The 21,698-nt window shown below is 39.5% G+C and overlaps 1 protein-coding gene, 1 long non-coding RNA gene and 1 pseudogene across 3 annotated transcripts; all 3 read left to right on the top strand.

Annotated features, from left to right (window-relative positions):
* The first annotated feature begins 5,978 nt into the window (after positions 1-5,978).
* On the top strand, positions 5,979-11,837 carry LOC148724764 (uncharacterized; annotated as a pseudogene). Its single transcript, XR_015990406.1, has 4 exons — positions 5,979-6,215; positions 6,305-6,391; positions 8,250-8,794; positions 9,916-11,837. The product of XR_015990406.1 is annotated as an uncharacterized LOC148724764 (transcript).
* A 740-nt stretch (positions 11,838-12,577) lies between these two features.
* LOC148724763 (cleavage stimulation factor subunit 1-like) lies at positions 12,578-16,689 on the top strand. Its single transcript, XM_088731367.1, has 7 exons — positions 12,578-12,588; positions 12,678-12,717; positions 13,971-14,093; positions 14,737-14,812; positions 15,340-15,419; positions 16,272-16,331; positions 16,669-16,689. Exons 1-7 carry the CDS (start codon positions 12,578-12,580, stop codon positions 16,687-16,689), a joined length of 411 nt encoding a protein of 136 aa, XP_088587493.1.
* Positions 15,348-21,667, top strand: LOC148724762 (uncharacterized). The gene is made up of 7 exons (XR_015990405.1): positions 15,348-15,419; positions 16,272-16,331; positions 16,944-17,006; positions 18,696-18,728; positions 19,113-19,167; positions 19,550-19,630; positions 20,993-21,667. It is a non-coding gene; the product is annotated as an uncharacterized LOC148724762 (long non-coding RNA).
* The last annotated feature ends 31 nt before the right edge of the window (positions 21,668-21,698 follow it).

Raw genomic sequence — 21,698 nt, 5'->3', positions numbered from 1 at the left:
TAAAAGTAATAAAAGTGGGATAATTTGCCCCGCAAATAGCTAAAAAGCTAATCGTGGCGGGGCAAGACAAGTACCTGAATAACATAAATTGTCTAGTATCTAAGGACAAGGAGTCGTTATTTACACAGTCACACAGTCACAGAGTCACACAGAAAAAGATAAGAAGACATTTAAACTTACAAGGTGTATCTATGCACCTTTTTTTTCAATGATCATGAAGATCTGAATATAGTTATCTTCTTTTTCTAACATATCAATTAGTAATTTGCGAAGGACTTTTTTGAAAGCTTTTTTTTTCTTCTTTCGTTATACAGCTTGCAATTAGTATCTTATTCCACAGCTTTACTCCCATCCGAGAGAAGGAATTGTTTTGAATTTCTAGTCTCCAACTTTTAACATAAAAACTTTCCAGACGAAAACGATCGTGTGTTGTATGCATGAATATTAGACGTTTTCTGAAATGTATATAGTATGTTGATATCGTGCATTAGGGTTGATACGGACTCGTAATAAAGAAAAGTTATCGGAAGCACGTTTGCTTTAAGAAATAAAGGAATTGCATGGTCATGCCAAACTGCGAAGTACAGCAGACGAAGGGCTCTTCTCTGAAGAATAAGAATTTTGTTAAGATAAGTCTTGCATTCCTGACCCCAGGCGGCAAGACCATAAGTTAAATAAGAGTGGATTAGTGACTTATACATATTCAGTAGTATTTGTCGAGGTACAGAGTGGCGTAGCTTTGCAAGTAGCCCAACAGTTTTACTCATTAATGTCCAATATTGCGTGTTGGGTTGAATGCCCCTTTCGAAAGTCGTATTGTAAGGTATACAAAAGTTCGTGTTTCTTTATGTAGCTTGTCAATCTATTAAAAGCGGAAAGAAATGATTGAGATTGACCTTTATAGACCTCCAAAAATCTTTACAATATCGTATCGACAACAGCTCGAAGAAGAGCTAACCACATATGCAATTAGGCAAATCTACAAAGGCAACCTATAATTGTATTGCTTGGTGACTTGAGTCTTGATCGTCTTGGACTGGCAAGAAATGAAGGAAAACTCTACTTTAAACCGACCAGAATTCAGAAAATTGGAGAGCAAGTGAGTAAGACACTCATAGATGTTATTCTTACCAACCTACCTGATAGTTTCACCAAAAGCAGCGTGTTTGATCCAGGGCTGAGTGACCATGCCCTTGTCTACGCTTTTATAAAAGGGTGGCCAAATCAAAAGCAGAAGTAGTGAATTTTCGGTTAAGTAAAAGCTTAGATGAACAGGAATTTAAGGAACCGGCTTAGCAGCCTCCCCATGGCATGTCGCTGAACTTTTAGATGATGTTGACGACTGGTCTGAATTTTTCAGCGTACAGTTACAGGACATTGTAGACGAACATATGCCATGCAAAAGAATGCGTGTTAGAGGCGAAGATGTGCCATATACAGGGGCGGATCCAGTAACTTTTGATTGGGAGGGGGGGGGGTCTAAACTTTGGTTCAGAAAGGATTGTTGGACTCTTGAGGCAAATTACTTCTCCCCACAGCCCCCACGCCCCCCTCCCACCAGTCGCGGTCGCACGTTATAATTCCTTGGCCGCCCACCGTTTACTTGGATTCATTAAAAAGGTCAGCCAGTTAAAAAATGATATACGATCCTGTCAATGTACGAATTTCAGTTTCAAAGTTGTAAGCGTCAGGCCTGTTCCCCTGGATCCGCCACTGCATATATATGTGAGAACTGAGTGGAAGGAGGCAATTAGACGAAGAAGACAAGCACTCAGAGTATTTTATACACCTGTCAGACGTAAAGCCATTAAAGATTATTGGAAGACTAAGTCTGACGACCTCAGGAATAAGCGACACAAGTTCTATAAAACATTCATGCCTTTTCTTGGTCAAAAAAGTTAAAGAATCCTCAGAAATGAAATTGAAGATTAATGTTAATGACTCGATAATCACCGTTCAGCTAGATATTACAGAGACTATGAGAGATTATTTCTCGACCATTGCAGACGACATCGGCCCTGCCAACGACGTGACGGATTCCACGCTGAAATTGATCCCAAGAAAGCGCCCGGGGTAAGAGACTATTCCACCTAAAGCTTTTAAAATAGGCTCGGCTGAGCTCGATGTGCCCTTATTTGATCTTTATAACTGTTGTATTGTGAGAATTGGAAGAGATGTGAGTGGGTGCCCGTTCATAAAAAGAACGACCGATTGAACATGGAAAATTATTGTCCAGTAAGTGTGCAGATCATGGTAAACAAAGTTTTCGAAAAGCTCCTTGCTAATCAAATCACAGCGGAATTTAATGAACGGCTCAGTGATTACCTTACAGGATACAGGAAAAGGCACAGTTGCGAAACAATCCTTCAAATGTTAAAAGGGAAATGGAAGAATGTACTTGATGATGGGGAAAGTGTCGGCAAAATAAGGGAACATAACTATAAATGGATTTGAAAGAGCGATCAGGAAAATAGACCTTGCTAAACGAATTTCCTCAATAACTGCGGTAATTGCATACTTTGTAGTTCTTAATATAGTTATTGGTCACTTTATAGTTACTTTTATATAATACATTTAGTAGAGATATTTTATTGTAAACTTAAATTTGTATTGTTTTTGGCTTATACATAGGGTGGGATGATATAGGGGAATTATATAGGGGAACATAGGGGGGTTATCTATTTTTATTAACACTGTGGATAGGTGTCCTTATTTAGTGGGGAACTGCTATTATCTTGACACGGTAATAGAGTTATTATTATCGGACGCGAACGCACAGGGCTCGTGATCTTCTCGCGAGTTCGCCCCGCGTTTAATTTTCTCACGCAGGAATAAAGCCGAGAACTGAGACCCTTTCCTTAATTATTCGTGGTATTTCATAAATTTTGCTGATTCTTAGACACCAAATAGGATTTGGGAAAATTTCTAGATAACCGCTGAAATATTTTCTTGTTTTTACTGCTGGCTTAAGACTTTCGTTTCACCACCTGAGTTCTGCAACATAACGTAACAGCTCTGTTCTCCAGGCTTCTTAGAGTTTTAGTCACTGCACTGAAAGAAAAGTGGTTCTTAAACTTTCGCTTTCTATTTTCATTTCCTCTTTTAACCCTTTAAATCGTAAGGTTGACAGGCTTCTAATTTCTCCTTACAGTATCACCCTTGAATCAAATGTAAAGGTTATGAGAATAATGGAAATGATCACCAAGTTACTGTAAGAAGCTCCTGATTATCAAACAAATTCTCCTTGTGGTTACCATAGGAAATGTACAGAGATTAGAGTGGAGAATATAGATATCAATGCAGAGGTGTAAAGGGTAAGAACGGGAGGGGGAGTGGGCTGAAGGTTCACTTTCAACAAACGGGCGAGAACAACGAAAATTCCTGAACAATCCCAGCATCTGTAGGCCGCATACGAATAACATAAATTTAAAGTAAAAGTTATTTTCCAGATCCAGAATCCAGAGACATTGAAAGAAACATAGTTTTAATTTACATATAAGTTTTCTAAAATGTAGACGAAAGATCTGATCGCGGGAGCTCGTGCTGATTATGAAAATGCAACAACAACAAAAATAAATAAATAAAACTTGGGCAACCTGTATTTCTCAAATAGCAGATTATTAGCAGATCCTCCGTTTCAGTGAAGTCCGTCGCGCGAGCGAAAAAAACTTCTCAGTGAAAAAAACTTGATGTTAGCTCACTGCGGGTAGATGTGATTTTTTTTACTCGCGCAACAGACTTCGTGTAAAAGGGACGCTGCTCGTAGTCTAAAAGTAAGAAACCAATATCTTTATCTCTGATCAAAGATTTGTCTTTCTACAGTTCGCCTTTACGATACAAACACCGGGCAGTGTTTTGTAGCGGCAAACACTCGTGAATATCGCACAGGATCTATTAATATGGTTACCCATCAGACATTCTTAGCCCAGGGACTGATTCCCCCCTTTATTCCCCGTACAAACCATGGAACCATGGACCCCCCCACAATTCCCCGTCCCCTTCCTGGGTGGTAAATAATGACTCATTTGTTACAGACAGAACACTGCCTCACTTACAGCACAATGATTGATACTGCTTCCAACTCGAGAGAAAAATAAATTTGTTTTATTCACAGTAAATTTTGATTTCTGGGGTCACATGGGGTTGACAATGATCCTTATATTGTAGAACAGACATTATTAAAAACTGGATCATTGGATAATGCAATTCACGACTCTTTATTGGCGTAGCCATTATGGTATATGAGCCAATATACCATAATCTAATATCTGTACTCATGAATTGCTCCTTTGGCGCGAAAATCAGTGAAATCGTATCGAGTATACAAAGTTAGAGCGAGTTCCTTTAGACCTCCCGAACTCGTATCGCGTTGGCATCAATTATAAGTACAGGAAGAAGTCTTAAAATCTGCTCGATAAATTTGTTTCATACTTTCTGAGAAGTTAAAGAAATTCGGGAGCTTTCCTACAAAGAAACTAAAATGGTAGGTTACCGACTTAGTTTTTCAGATAATTTGTAATAACTGATTATTTGAATGTCTGTTTGTGGACCTTACGTCTTTCCCATCAATATAGTTGCAAAGATGTTTATAGTTTGCCCACACGATTAAGCTCTTTCCTTGTAACCTGTCATCGTTTCAAAAACACCACGGCAACGGAAAACCTTTCCGAGCCTCCTTAAACACCTTTGTTGTCCAACCACACCTGTATTGTTTTTAACAGAGAACACTTGCGTCCCATGTATTTGCCTAGTGGTTGTTTTGATGACATTCAGGCCACACCTCATAAACTTCGTGATTCCTCGTGGACCCCAGGTCAGCCGGGTTAGCGGAGAAAGTTTGCTCCAAATCTCAACACGAAACATACTTATAAAGAATTGTAGAGGGTAACTGAAATGAAAAAGAAAAGGCGTCCTGCATAGTAGTCTTTCAAATTTCTTTTTAGCCAACAGGGAGTCGTGCAGAGGCATGGGGCGAAAGCAACCAAAAATTAGGAGCAGGCCGAGGGGAGGAGCTTATTTAGCCAGCCTTTACCATGTTTTTGTATATACAAGCGTGGTACATCGAACATTCGGTTTACTTATAAAACACTTTGTCGTTGTCGTATGAAAAAAAATGGACAATAAATTTGAAAACGAAAACGGAATAGGAATATAGAGGCAAGACCGATACAACGTAGATAAGTTTTAAGACGGAGCACTATATTTCGGCTGGCCAAACCAGCCTTTTTCAGGTGCCTGAAGAAGGCTGAAGTTCTTCTGGTGCCTGAAGACGTTGTATCGGTCTTGCCTCTACATTTATATTCGTTACTTTGGGCCGATTAGATCATGGCTGATCCAACGTACAAGAGTAGGATTATCGCCCACGGTTGCTTGCTGAACATTTCAAAAAGAATAGGGCTTAGTGATAAAAGGTCAGATCGATTGAAGGTATGAGCTGAGACTAACATGATTCACTTAACAATTTTATGTCGAGCTTATAAGTGGAAAACACTAAAAATTGTACATTGCTAGTTTTATTAACACCATACGTAAATGACATTGGTTACTGTTGCGGAAAATCATATTTTAGAGTCAGCTTTGTATATAAAGCAATGATTTTGCATGCATTCTTGGGAACAGCAGAAATGACTTAGAAAAAACATTCAAAGTACAGTGTTCATTCCGTGTAATTGGGGCATAAATAAAAGGTTCTCGTAAAATAGACCCCTTATTTTACACTACAGAAGACAAGCAAAAGGTAATATGGGTACCCCGGTTAAAAATACATCGATAACTCTATTAATTAATACCAGTCCTGATTTAAAGGAAAAAGTTATGTGAACAAAATAAAAGTAGTCTGTACCACTAAGCATGCCTTCACGGTTTAGACTGGGAGTCCCGAAGTTTTTTAAACATGTATTCTAATATCTTATGACGATAAGCCCCCACCCACCCCACCCCACACCGTTCTGTTTTCACTCAGCGGTTGACCAGCGGTCTGTGTATGAGGTAAACATGGCGATCCCTAACTGAACACCGTTCTTGTCGATCAGAAAATCAAAATACCAGCATGATATTGCCTCGAAGAAGCATTTGTGTTATTTGATTCGTACTTCACATTTGAGTCCAAGCTTGGGTGACACAGGTTATTTCTTATGGTGGACTGACGAGGGGAATTTGAACACTAGTTGTGTTTGAATTGTTGGAAGAAATGGTCGCATGGGAATGTAAGAATGGTAAGTATTACGAATAATTTCACATTTTGCTGCTTGAATAGAAAGTAAAGTTTATTCGAATTGCTTGCATGTATTTCTGACGGTTTTAGATCTACCTGCTCGATTTGTGTCTGCAACGCTTCATGTTGATAAGTCCCTCAAAATGGCGGCCAAACTTGGAGATTGCCAAAAATTAGGTAAGTTCGTGGAGTTATAAAGCTTTCGTAAAGGTCGGGCCGCAAAGTTTTTTTCTGTAGTTACCTTTTCTATGGCATCTACTTCCTAACTATGTTAGTTGGATCAGTTAAGAACGCCTCACTTTTTCAAAAATTTACCTTGAATTTGATCGGTTTTCGCGTGTGTGACTTAAGCAAATCGATAAGGTGTCATTCAAGTCTTCCTGTTTCCCTGATTGAAATGTGATGTTCACGAGAGTCGCCTCGATGGATAAGATAGAATTAATATACATGGCTGTGGGATTTGGTTTTTGCTGAGTTCCGTAGTTTCTTTTAAATTGTCCTCCAAAGTTGTCTCAAATTAAAGTCTTGAAAAGTGTCACGACAGGCCTTCGCTCGAGTGAAATTTCATTTCCGTAAAACTTTGAAAAATAAAGAGATCCGATCAAATGGATTGTCGTTTTAGTATAGGCACATGAATGTCTTACAACACACAAGAAATGAGGGAAATCTGTGTCTCAAGCAAAATTGACCGGACCGCTTTTACAGAGACACACTCTTAATTTTGTAAAGGCACACCTCGGTGGAGAGGTTAGTTACATCGGGCACATTAGGGTAGTTATGTACAGGTACACCAGAGTGGAGTGGTAGTTATGTGCAGGTACACCAGGGTTGTGTTGATTCAGGGGTGATATTGTAAGAAGGACTTGGATGCCAGTTACTCCCTGTGGTCAGAGGGTCAAAACTTCTGAATTTTTGTTCATATTTTTGAAAATTTTTGCATTTTCTGCATTTGTAACATGTTTGTTTCTATACTTAAAAATTGTGAAATTTCTACAAAGCTTTGTGTATGTAGTCCTGATTCTCTTGTTCTCTGTGAAATAATGTGCTTGCACATGTGGGTGAGATGATTTTAAATAAAAATTTACACTAACTTGGAGTCAGAATGGTAATAAATGTAACTACATGTATGCCCATGTGGCAATGTTCTCCTTTTCAGGCAGTAGAAACTGGTAGAGTTTAATGCCTTTGCCTCTTATTAAGGCCTAAAATCACTTGGAATTATTGAAAATGTAACAGGCATATTTAAAACGATTGTTTTACTAGTTTGAAAATTTTTTTTGACTTAATTATCATACTTGAAATGAGGAGATCGACTGAGTCAGATTAAATATTAGTAACTCTGTGCAATTGGTGAATTTGAATTTGGGGAAACTACCCAGTTTCTATTCATTTGCGAAAAGAAGTTAATGAAATGGAATATCTAAGTTGCATTTTCTTCTGTATACTGAATCAGTGCTGGACTTTAAAAGTGCAATTATGGGCTATGTGTTCACTAACGGTGTTTTATTTCACTGCAAGAATTTTGAGTTATTCTATGTAAGGATAGCTCAGTGTTGGCAGCCTTTTAATTGTATTTGTTGAATGGAAAGAGCGCATCATGTTTTTGTTTTAGAATTATATTAGTGTGGTAAACATTCTCTCTTATAGAGCACTGTCTTGCTTAGTTGGTATGATCCTTTTCTAAGCCCTTGCTCAAAATTAATGAATCTTCAAGTACGCCTCAAATGGTTTAAATATCTGTTTTTGAGTAGTTCTTGGGAAAATACATATAATTAAATTTTTTGTGTATTTACTAACATTAAAACTGAAAGGTGGTACACTTGTAGCTAGACTTTAAAAAAATACTGCCAATTTCAAACAGTCCATGACTCAGAAAGGAGGATAAATAGGTTCTTGTTTATAGGGTGTATAAATGGCAGATTTTAGGCTAACAGGTTCTTAATTTTTAGTTTCTTATTTGCGGGTTTTTACTGTATATGCTTGTAAAGGCCTGATTCAGTATACAACAATTTATTCCATTTCATTGCCTGCCTAGGGAAAGAAGTAAATGGAGAATGGCAAAACTCCACTACTGATGAGTTTTTCATGAGCAATCTTGAACTTCAAAAAGTAGACCAAGATTGTGAGAGTGAGCCAGAGGAGAAACCAGATGATTCCCCCTCAGCAAGCATGTTTCTCAATCACATTCTAAAAATAACTTCTGACAAGAAATTCGCAGAGCCTCCCCAAACCCTGAAGCCCGCTGCAGCAGCAGAGTCCTCGACTGGAAATGGGCATGTGCTCGATACAGAGAGCATTTGTGAACAAGTTAAACTTGAACTCGTTAAGTACAATGTTTCCCAAGAGGTGTTTGCCAAAGCAGTCTCAGGCAAATCGCAAGGATATCTCTCTGAAATGCTCAAACATGGTGAGAAATTTTTCCGCCCGCAAGACAATACACACTAGAGAGGTTGGATGAATTTTGAGATCATGCGACAGTTCCTTTAGAGACCAGAGACTCAACGCCTAAGGATTTATTACCAGAAGGGAGAATTGAGAAGAAGGGAGAGGATGAAATGTAGGCAGATTGAGATAATAAGTGCATTTTTTTTTCATCAGGCATTTGCAATTTACTTTTTTTGTCTTCAATTTAATTTTTGTTGAGATTTTTGTTGTTGTGTAGCCTGCTGTGTAGGCATCACATTAAGGCGAGTTGAGGTTACAAGCTCACAATCATTCATCCATCTAGCCTTGTTCAATTTCAAGTTAGAGTGGATGGTGGGGAAGGGATGGAGAAAGACAAATAGATTTCTATTCATCTCTGTTTCCTCACCCATCCCCTCTCCTTTGTTCAGTCTGTTGCCTACTTGGTAGGGGCTATAAATTTGACCAAGAAACTAACAAAGGCTTGGTTGCCAAAGTCACATTTGCTCTGCAGACTAGTTGCTGTGCAATACATATTGATCTGGGAGAGGATGATTTCTGGTTTTTCTTTCTCCTTAATGAAAGGAGATGTATTAGAATTCATGTACTCCAGGTTTATGTAAAAAAGAGAACCTGGCATAGTTCTACTAAAGCGATTTTAGTTTCTGTGATTGGAGACGGCATTTATGCATGCATTTCTACATGCATTTCTACTGTATTTCTTGTCCCCGTTGCAAAAATGAAACAGAAGGTGGGCGAACATTCACTGCACGATCAATCAAAGAGTGGAATAGCCTAGATAAAGACCTTAAAGAACTAAAGAATACCAAAGCCTTGAAAAAGAAAGTTATAAACAATTTACTTAGTAAACAAAATAGTGATATGAATTTTTTATAATATGGATGATGATATTAATATTTAGTATGTTTTTATTATTATGAATTTTTAGTATATATACATATGTATTAATTTCTTTTTAATAGGTTTATAAATTGTATAAGTCAAATTATTATTACTTTCATTTATGTTAATTTTATTTATTGATTAGATTACTTTATAGAGGGCCACAGGGTTATCATTTGTACCTAAACTGTTACGTGCTACCCTCTTAAAATAAAGTCATTATCTTATCTTATCTTTTCTTACCTTTGTGTCCCTGAGGTTTAAGTTAAGTGGGTTTTAAATTATCATTAATTTTGGTATTTTAGAGTATGAGAAGCACCTTGAAGATTAATTGTAAATTTTGAGAGTTGACATAAATTTTGATGCTGAGGCGTTTTTTTTTGGGGGGGTATTAGGGTCTGTCTGATGATGCACTCAGGAAAAGAAGACACTACATACGCACAGAAGCCAAGGCTGTCATGGAGGATCATTATCTCCGCAGCAAGTACCTTTCATTGGAGAAGCGCCAAACCTTAGCAATTCAGCTGCCCATACCTGAACAGTGTGTCAGTGATTACTTCAAGAATCTGCGATCCAAGAAGAAACATGAGGAGCGAATGAAGTGTTTGCTAAAAGGGCTGGAACATGGTCAAAAACAACCTGACCAGGGGGATTCTGGAGATGAAGATGAAGACAGTGTGGAAAATGGCTCCAGTGAAAATCCTGGATTGTGTTTGCCTGAGAATTCAGCTGTGCTAACATCTAGTGCAGCAGGAGAAGCATCCCCACAATCACATGGTCATGCGCAATCTCTAAGTTTAATACATTCATGTGGTAGAAGGTTTAATGTGTCTCCCTCAGTATCTGCTTCATCTCCAACTTTTCCAACATCCTCAGAAAGGAAAGTTTCTGAAACCGATTTAGTTGCATCAAAAATTGCTGCTCTGAGGCAAAGTCAAAAGTCATTGAACAAAGAGTCTGGTGTTGCCTGTCACCTGCTGTGAGAAGTAAAGACAGTGAACTGCAGGTTTCAAGGACATCCCCCATCAGTTCTGTTCATCGTGCAGTCAGGGAGAGCTCTGCACTCTCTTCCAGCTACCTGTCATCATCGCAGACACCTGTCTCCAGCTCTGAAGAAGTGGAGACCTTCTCACTTGAGAGCTTGATTGATGGTACCTGTAGTTCTGTCATGCTCCAGGGGGGGACACCTGAAACTGAAGGACTGGAGGTTGGGCAACAGATTTATGTTGTACATGTTAACAACCCTGTTGTGACAAGTGTTCAGAACTGAAGGCATCGGAGTTCAAGAAGCTGGCATCAAGAAATTTCAAGACAATTTTCTACAATAGCAACTCCATGATTATGTGAAGGAGACTATAATTAATCATTTATAAATTATTGATTATAACTATTAAAAATAATTATAGTTACACAAAAATTACAAAAGTGGCAATGATTAACCAGGAAAGAGAAAGGATAATTAAGAATGCAGAAGACACAAAAGACAGAATCAAGAATACGAACTTGCAAGATGAAAGTCAACTTTTCACAATGTGGAAACTGTGACATACCTTGTTTTAGTTGTCCTATAGAAAAGGAAACATTAAACCTATAACTCCCAAAATCTGATTCTTAATTCCCCCCTTCTTTCCCCCCTTCCTCCAGTTGCCACACATTTCCTTGCTAATTAATTACAAGAGTTTGGTGCTAGATCAAGGTTAAAACTTCTACCTGATAAGTCTGAGTATTCTCATTCCTTTTTTGCTGGATAATGCATGGGTATAATAGCGAGAAGTTATCAATGAATCACTTCAGGGAGTTAGGGTTAATTTTTTTAACTGGCTGCAATATATTTCTGTTATATTGAAGATTTTTTCCCCTTATTGTGTCAGTTTCCTTTTGTTCTCTGTTACAATAAAAAATGGAGAAATCAACTGTAACATAAGTATTTGGCTTTACACTACCTGAATGCCCAGGAAATTTCTGTCAAGATTTGGATTTAACTTATCAAAAATTATCATTTGAAGTTAGAAACAGTGAGGATAATTTCTTTCCGTAAATATAACAGAAATAAAGAGATGAAAGCATCAAGGAACTTTCTAGAGATGATTTAAAACTAAATCATTTTTTTAACGGTTAGTTTGTCACTTTCACTGTCACAGCTTTTGGAATGTGATCTGTAAAATATCTTAAATGAGGAATATAGCACATAGTCATGATTAGCAAGGTCATGTAAAGTATTTATTAGGCTTTCATCCACCAAAATAGTTTATCAGATTTTGAGATTAATTTTACATGATTCATTGTTATCAGAAAATAAATCACACTAGTGTTATAATTGTCTCACATTAAGGGGTTAAGGTCACCAAACTAGCAGTTATCCTTTGTGGGAAGTTGCATAGCTGTATACCCTCGCATGTTGAAGGAGCTTGTTAGCGTGAGTTTTAAGAAGGAAAGTAGAGGAGTCATTTGAGAACTAATGTAGAGGGGTGCCTGATCTCGTTCCCAGATCCTACCGTGCAAATGTAGCTTACAACTATGAAAGGTCTAGGTACGAGACAAGGAGGTGCCGTCATTGTAGGTCACGCATATAATGATTATACAATGGAACCTCCAATATGGGGAACTGATTGGGACTGGAAAAAGCGCTCCTGAAGGTGTTCCAATGTTATGAAGGGGAACCTCCCATTCAATGAGAGAATTCTAGAAGACTTACCACATGACATTCTTTTCCAGATCATGGTACCAGTCCTCCAGCGGCCATGTACGAAACATATTACGTAACAGCACATAAGGCTCCCTGCCGAACAGCGAGTTTTAGTCAAAATAGTAAAATTCTGTTTATTTTTCGGTGCGTATGCTCGTTTTCAGTTTTTTTGTTTTATTTTACCGTTCGGAAGCCGGCTATCGAGAGTGGTTAGTACTTTGATTATTTCAAATAGATGTCGCCTGAGTTTAGTGTCTTGACCTAGATGGAAACTCCAATATCAGGTTTTCGAGAAGGGACTGGAGCCTATTATTATTTTTCACTGACTTTACCGGAAAAATGATGATAGGTTCCAGTCCTTACTTGGAAACATGATTTTGAAGTATCCTTTTAAGTCAGGACGCTGAATTTAGGTCCCATTCAGTGAAAAATGACCATGATTAAGTTACATGTTTCATTGTTCTGTTTTAGGTCGAATGATAGCCACAGGCTAGTGGATGCGTCCATCAAGGTATGTTGTTATAAAAGCAATAACTGCTGTGACGTAAAATATGCGACCAAAATCGAAACGTTCTTATAAATATGAAAAAACAGGAAAGAAAAATTGGGAAAAGGAAAACTCAAGACTGTCCTTCAAAGCTTATGTAAAAACTGATATTCACAGTTGGTTTACCGTTTTGTTTTGAACTTCATGACAAAAAAAAAGATTTTAGATAGGTTTGTTCCAGGCCCTCAGTAAATCGAGAATCGAGAAAGAGCCGAAAAACAACGGACAGCAGTTGCAGTTGTCACGGTGATGGCCTCTTTTGCTAATCCCCCACGGCTTTTCGTGTGCCCGCGTTTTCAATCATTTCCTTTAAACAGAGTGCCTAGAGTGCCCAACAATAGGCTAGAACCAGGACCTCTCAACGCGGAGTTCAGCGCATCTAGCACCATTCGTCCTCAATTCCCACTTAAATGAATCTTAATTTGACAATCTTCTATAAAGACCTTAAGTTAATTAATTTCTTCCAATGTGAAAATGTAAAGCAGCTATTGAAATGAATGACTGAAAAGTGTGCAAATACAGTGTAGCACAGTTTAAATGCTGGTCGCGTTTTATCTTTGTACTTTCTCCGGGTTATTTCTCGGAGGTGTTAGATGTCGAGAGAATGGTTGCAAAAAAACACGATGCCACAAACACAGGATCAAGGAGCGGGCACCAATTTAGAAAATCATCCAGTTATCAGGACTCTTTACGACCATCTGGATGTACGTCACTAACGCGCTGAGAATAAGCTTATTATTTCTATCGTAATTGTGCTCGTCAGCATATTTAGCTCCGCGTTTACGTGAAACGTGAACGGCAAGAGTGACCACGTGACCTTGTTTTTCCCGCCAGTTTTTCAAGTTCGCCGGTTGCGCTTCGTCGTTTCAACGGGAAAGTAACCTGTTTCGCGTTTCTCGTGTGCGGGATATTTTTTTCACTTTTTCTCTTACCGAGTAGAAGTTAATTGGCGGAGAAAGGGAACGGGAGTTGTTTCTTGTAAGTCATACAAGGGCGCCTTCAAATCTACTATAACGTGAGCTCACGCGAAGCTAAAGCCGCAAGGTTCACGCCATTTTACATGAAACGTGAAAGGGCAAGCTGACGTTTGCCGTTTCACATAATGGAGTTGCTTAATGTCTCTTTTATCATTATCGTTAACGCGATCCTTATCTTGATTGTTATTGTTGTCATTAGGGTGCCGGATGTATTACAATACTGTTTTCATTTTGTTTCAGGAAGCTACAGCTGTTGAATTTCATCCCAGCGCTTTGGTCTTGGCATCTGGCAGTAAAGACTGCACAGTTAAACTGTTCGATATCTCCAAACCCTCCGTGAAAAAGGCATATCGTTCCCTTCAGGTAAGCTACATGTATATGGCAAACATTCCGGACATTTCATAAACTATTCAGTAACTGATATCTGAATTGGATCTAGGAGTTTTTGATGGAGGTGGAGGGAGGGGGGGTGTCGTAAATTTTGATTGAACGAACACTATAGGTATAGGTCTGATGGGAAGGCTGGCATGGACTCACTCACTCTCCTCCCCTCCCCCTTTCACTCCCCTCCCCCTTTCACTCCCCTCCCCCTTTCACTCCCCTCCCCCTTTCACTCCCCTCCCCCTTTCACTCCCCTCCCCCTTTCACTCCCCTCCCCCTTTCACTCCCCTCCTCCTTTCACTCCCCTTCTCCCTTTCACTCCCCTCCCCCTTTCACTCCCCTCCTCCTTTCACTCCCCTTCCCCCTTTCACTCCCCTCCCCCTTTCACTCCCCTCCCCCTTTCACTCCCCTCCCCTTTTCACTCCCCTCCCCCTTTCACTCCCCTTCCCCTTTCACTCCCCTCCCCCTTTCACTCCCCTCCCCCTTTCACTCCCCTCCTCTTGAGTCCCCCTCCGCTGAGTCTACTACTGAAGCAACCTATTAACTTATCCGCATTGTGCAAAAGATAGTTTTAAATTATTTGAGGTTGCTAAAAACTGCAAGTTACGATCTGTTTTTCTTTCAGGAAGCCGAGGTTGTAACATCTATGTCGTTTCATCCCACAGGAGATTTTATTCTTGTTGGCACAGAGCACCCAACCAGTGAGTTCTTTTTTTCCTATTTAAACCCAGACTACAAGCAGCCCGTCCTTTTCCGTCACTCGAAATCACGGAGAAGAAAATTGCTATAAATTAGTGTACTGAATTTTTGTTAATTATGTTATGGCCAATAAGCAGTAGTCGCGTAGTCTTTTCTCATACCCAGACCCTTTGCGTTTAGTACATGGTAGGATCTGGGTACGAGATTACTCGTAGTCAAATTCAAAGAGCAGTGAAAGTCTTACTGAGTGCGACTTGATCATCAAGATAAAATAAAATAAGTCCTTTGGCCTTCGTTCGCTAGCATGTCTTGAAACATTTTCTTCTGACTTAATGTAATCAAACTAATTTACAAGATGAGTCATTCCAAAAAAGAGCTCTTTTCGGACACATTCGATGGCATTCTTCATGAGGATTTTTTTTTATATTATAGCTGATAATGGACTCTTCTTATATCCTGTTCTTGCAGGAGTATGCTGTCATTCATCCACTAAACATATTAATCGTTTTGTATTTCGTTTTTTTTACAGTTCGTCTTTATGATACAAACACAGGGCAGTGTTTTGTACCGGCAAACCCTCGCGAATATCACACAGGATCTATTAATGTGGTAAGATTAATTTTATTTTTGACAAATTTTAATCACACGGGTGAGCTGTTAACAAGAACTCTTTCTCTACATTTGTTACCCATAAGATACTCTTAGCCCAGGGACTGGTCATTAGTTATCGCCCAGGGGGAGGGAGGGGGGGGAAATTTGTAAGATTTTCGTTGTGTCACGATAAGATTTACTCGATCAGCTTGTAAGGTTTCGTAACATTACTATGTCCCCCCCCCCCCCCCAAAGTCATATGCCGTCAATTGACTGTAAATTTTATAATTTTATGTAGCCCCAATCGTTTATATTCTGTTGGTGATGACTGATTCCCCCTTCGCTCCCCGCAAAAACCAAGGACCACAAAATCCCCCCCCCCCCAGGGTAGTAAAAAAAAGACTGGTCCCGTACATCCAATTTCTTACAGACAAAACATAGCCTTACTTGCAACACAATTCTTAATGCTGCTTCCAACTGGAGAGAAAAAGAAATTTATTCAATTTACAGTGAATTCTGATTTCTGGGGCAGCATGAGGTTGAGAATCATTTACATACTAGTAAACTGTAAAACAGACGATATACGTGTAATTCTAGAGTGTCCATGTCCTTGTTATTCGGAATGTAAGATTGACCTTTGAACCCCTAGAGTGACTAGCATTTCATTTCTCCTCACAATTTCACAGCAGAATCACACATTAAGGTCACGAGAATAAAGGAAATGATCACCATCTAAAAGGCTCTTGATTGTTGACTAAATTGTCCTTGTCAGCTCGTTAGGAAATGTATGGAGAACAGTGTAGAGAATATGCGTACTGATCATGATGTGAGGGTGTGAAGGGTTAACAGGGCTTCATTCATCAATTGTAGGTGCAATATTCCGCATCAGCTAATCTTTATGCATCTTGTAGCAAGGATGGATCAATAAAGGTAGGTGGGACCAACACAGTGGTGAAAGCTTTGCGCATGTGCAATTATTGAAAATGTTTAAGGTGTTTTATAGAGAACATGTCAGTCAAACACAGGGCATGCGCGAGGGAAGTAAGTTTGACGTCTGCGCGCCAATTTACCCGCGCGAAGGAAAACATAAGAAACTCCACAACCATCTCGGGGAAAAAAAGAGAGAGAAAATTAAAACACTCATAGCAATTTGTAAAAGAAAATCTAAATTAGGGAAAAGAAAACCTCGCGACTCTTCCAACACAAAGCTCATTAAGTACGAGTATCCTGTTGAATTACCGTTCTGTTTTGAGTTTTACCCAAACAGTTCATGACTTTTAAGACATAGTCACTTAATGGCTTGTGTGATTCTTTGTAACTCGGAAGATGCAAAAGAGCCACGCAAGTGTGGGGCCGGTCCACCTTTTCCGGACTGGCTCGCACCCTGTCGCACACACGTCAGCTTTCATTATGGCTTTCTTTACGATTGTCTGCGGGAGGACCATGTGGGTCATATTATTATGAATATTACGTTGAAAATATTTCCTAATTTTTGTTGTCAATAACTTGACACACGATAACACATGTCTTCATTTGCTGTAGATCTGAGATGGAGTCAGCAATCGATGTATTGCAACATTTCAACAGGCACACCAGGGTTGAGAGGTTAGTTATGTACAGACACACAAAAGTGGTGAGGTTAGTCATGTACAGGCACACCAAAGTGGAGATTTTAGTTTTGTAGAGGCAAACCACATTTAAGAGGTTAGCTATGTAAAAACACACCAGGGTGGAGAGGTTAGTTTTGTCCAAACACATCGCGATGGAGAGGTTAGTTATATACAAACACACTAAGGTGGAGAGGTAAATTTTGTACAAACACACCAGGGTGGAGAGGTTGGTTTTGTACAAACACCAGGGTGGAGAGGTCTGTTTTAGACAGGCACACAAGGGTGAAGAGGTTAGTTATGTCTGGCATACTAGGGTGGAGAGGGTAGTTAAGTATAGGTACATCAAGGTGCATGGGGTAGTTATGTAGAGGCACACCAGGGTGGTGAGGGTAGTTATGTATAGGTACATCAAGGTGCACGGGGTAGTTATGTAGAGGTACACCAGGGTAGAGAGGGTAGTTATGTATAGGTACATCAAGGTGCACGGGGTAGTTATTGTGACGAATCCGCGCCACAAAGGTGGGTGCCCCCTAACACAAACAAAACACAGAACATAAACGAGTCCGAGAACACACGCCACAATACAACTAAACGTAGGCCTAGAGATATTTATTATGCTAATTAAAACAATAAAGCGACTAACAATAACGATAATACAATGATCTAATTAATTTACAGGAATACGCTAACTTAAACTACAGTACACTAAAACTATTTACAAGATTATTACTATTAAGATAAAAAAAAAAAGGTTTTTTTTTTTTAGTTCAGTTCGGTTGGGTTTCACCTTACGCCCGCGTCCGTGTTCTTCTCTTGTCCACAAATCACCACGCTCCACCAACAAACAGTGCCCTGCCAAACCAAACTCCCGTTTCTCCAACCAGGTTCCTGTCTCACCAGTTCTCAACTTTGCTCGTTTCCTTCGTTTCAACTTTGCTTCGTCTTCTGACAACTTTGCAGTTTTCAACTTTTTACTTCTCGTACTTGACTCGCTCAGACTTGTTATTGAATTAGTTACTATCTCTTCTTCCTTTAGCTCACAGTCTGGTAGATTCTTTGCACACCCGTTCCCCCGCAAATGGTTTTCTACCGTGAAATGGAACGATTGTTCTGAATGAATTTCTCAGAAATGATACTGTGCCGAGTCTCCGTCGACTCAAATTTTTCCACGCTCTTCGCTCGTAACTCACAAACCTTCACCTCACTTCTTCAAAAAAAAACCACCCAAATCCTTAAATACACATGGACGCAAGGTGCCCGAAAAGAATGAAGAAAACTATTTGATATACACAATAAAGGTTAATTACACAACAGTTTACACAAGTGAAGAATAAAAATTACGTAACAGATACAAATAATCACGAACTACACTGATCCTAAGAGAATAAAAAAAATAATTTACATTTAATAAATAAATTCCTAACACTTCCATGACAGTTATGTAGAGGCACACCAGGGTAGAGAGGGTAGTTATGTATAGGTATGTCAAGGTGTAAGTGTAGTTATGTGCAGGTACACCAGGGTCGAGGGGGTAGTTATGTGCAGGCACACAAGGATGGAGAGGGTAGTTATGTGCAGGCACACCAGAGTGAAGTTGTTAGTTACTTACAGGCAAACCAGGATGGAGAGGTTAGTAGTGTAGAGGACTTTGTACGAATTACTAAGATGGTGTTTTCTTCTGCAGGTGTATTCAGTTTGTTTTTCTCAAAACGGAAAGGTAAGAAGAAAAATATTATGGTTTCTTACTTTGTTCAATTGCACTTAAGATATTTTTTCTAACAACAAATGCTTACTTGAAAGCTAGTGGTATAATTTCAGCTTGTGTTAGTGTAGACTGTTCCAGGTATTCAGGAATTTAAACAAAGGGCAATAAAAAATGGCGCGTTGGTAGCAGAGGAGTGGAAAAACGATGGAGGCTTGGGTCTGGTCATGTAACGAACGACTTGACCCGAGCCTCTCTCGGTTTTCGCTCCGCTGCCTTTGTCACGCTGTTCACAGCTTTGCATGGATTTCGTATCGTTCCACTTGCTGAAAGCCGTGAACAGGCTAATGTTGAAAATAACAAAGATTTGAAAACTCAGTACTCTTTACTCTCTTGCAGTATATTGTTTCAATTGGAAAAGATTCTCGTGTGTATCTATGGGAACTCTCTACTGGTAATTAATAAACTCAAAACGATTAACTTTTACTTGTTTTTAGTTTGTTTTTTATTATGATTCTATCTTAATAATCTTTCAACCCCTGAGAGGGACTGGCTTCTAATTTCTCCTTACAGTATCGACCTTGAATCAAATGTAAAGGTTATGAGAATAATGGAAATGATCACCAATTTACTGTAAGAAGCTCCTGATTGTTAAAACAATTCTCCTTGGCATTACCACAGGAAATATAGAGAGAACAGTGTGGAGAATATAAATACTAGTGTTAGTGTGTCAATGGTGAACTTTTACAGGGAGTACAGAATGTGCCTTTACTTCAGCATCAACAGTCAGTTATACACCGACAAAGACTGTTTTAATTCGTTCAATTTTATTTTAGGAAAGGCTCTAAGCATGTACATGGGCGCCACAATGTCGAACTACAGGACACAGATTGTTTTCAACCACACCGAGGATTTTTGTGAGTCCAGTTTGATAATGTTTGTTGTTTTTTTAGGATCTATATAATAAGTACTGGAAACATTCTGTAACTGACTCCAGGCGCGATAAATGCAAGTTCAGACTTAGAAATAAGGACGTCGAAGCACTGATTAATAGCCTTGAACTTCGTGTTGATTTCCAATCTTTATTACAATGTACCAATGCTCAAAACCGTCAAACTAAAATACAAGCGAGAATATCTAATCTAAGCGACATGAGAGGACAAAGCCGAACAATGATTGGATGTGATAAAAACACGAACGCAGGAAATGGCAAAACGACTAAACTAGAAATAACCGACGAAATGAAGCTAAGAAAGGTAGAAACACGTGCTTACCGATTGTCCTCTCTGTACGCCTGAGTAGTTATATACGCAAGATCCAAAGACTTCGTAACGAACGCAATAAACTTCAAGAACGCAAACTTAGACGGTACACACAGACTACTAGTAAAGACGTACGAGGTTCTGAAATACGATCTGACAGAAACGTCACTAATATCTAACCTAGACAGTCACACATTCAAACAAGACAAAGAGAGAGGAGCTTATTAGATAAGAGGGGATACGAGAGAAAAGGGCTTATTAGAGAGAGGGCACTTACTATAAAGGGGAGATAACTAGAGAGGGGGAATCTATAGGAGAGAGGGGAGCTTATTAGATAAGAGGGGATGCGAGAGAAAAGGGCTTATTAGAGAGGGCACTTACTATAAAGGGGAGATAACTAGGGAGGGGGAGCCTATAGGAGAGAGGGGAGCTTATTAGATAAGAGGAGGTGCGAGAGATAAGTGCTTATTAGAGAGAGGGCACTTACTATAAAGGGGAGATAACTAGAGAGGAAAGTCTATAGGAGAGAGGGGAGCTTGTAAGACAGAGGGTCTTATCGCCAGAGAGGGGTACCTACAAAAGAGGGGAGATAATTACATAGGGAAAGCTTGTTAGAGAGAGAAACCTTTTAAGAGAAGGGAAACTTATTATTAAGGGGAGCTTCTTAGTCAGGGGATGCTTTTTGGAGAGGGGCAAGGGAGAGGACTTGTTGGAGTGGGGGGGGGGGAATGATAGGAGGGGGAATATCAAAGTGGGGGCTCATTAGATAGGGGGCTTATCAGAAAGGGAACGTTATGAGAAAAGGGGCCATTAGGAGAGGAGTTCCCCAGACTGGAGGCTTTTAAGCGAGGGGGGCTCGTAGAGAGGGGGCTTATGAGAGGTGGGGAATATTTAGGGTGGCTGAGAGAGGGCTCATTTGAGAGGGGGCTCACTCAAGAAGGGCTCATTGGAGAGGTAGGTCTTAATAGAACGTTGCGATTCTGTTTGCTAAATTTTCAACCTATTCAATTTTAATAGTGATTGCCGCAGACGAATCGAATAACAGTATAGCATGCTGGGACACGAGGTCGACAGAGCTGCAGAAAACTCTCAGTTCAGGCACAAATAAAATGGTTTCTTTGTTCCTGTAAAAAGTATGGTAGTAGAAGCCTCGTTTTACGTGTCTTTGTTCATGTGTCACGCATTCAATGATAAACATCCACAACCCGGAAAACCATTTCGTTTTTTATTAAGACCACGTTATGAAACAAGTGCACGTGAAAAGCTCGCTCATTTCACGTGCGCCCCACATGACGTTAAAAAGACCAGCGAAGTGGAATCATGATTACGAGGGCGAAACTTAACTCTGGGACTGGGACTCAATGCGCTAATATTCCTGTGGTATACATGTGCTTTCTTTAGGTCACAACAACCATATTCGATGCATCACCCACTCCCCCACAGGAGCAGCGTTTGTCTCGTGCAGCGATGACTTCAGAGCAAGGTTTTGGTACTGTGAGGGAGTATAAGGATTTCCTCCACCGATCGCATTGAAAGAAATAGCTTAGAATTCGTGTTCCTTAAACCGATCTTCAATGCAAATGTAAATCTACAGTCAACCTCAATTTCTGCTTAAATCTCTCAGAGATTCACCCTTCTCGTTCGGCTCTGTTTAATCTGTAAGACTTTGAAATAAAATCTAGCGCCATTTAACGTGTTTGTTTTATTTATGATAACTATCAGA

The sequence above is a fragment of the Stylophora pistillata genome, chromosome 8 (genome assembly GCF_964205215.1).
Source record: "Stylophora pistillata chromosome 8, jaStyPist1.2, whole genome shotgun sequence".
Taxonomy (NCBI): domain Eukaryota; kingdom Metazoa; phylum Cnidaria; class Anthozoa; order Scleractinia; family Pocilloporidae; genus Stylophora; species Stylophora pistillata.
Note: the sequence above shows the minus strand (reverse complement) of the source record. Positions and strands in the feature narration are given on the sequence as shown.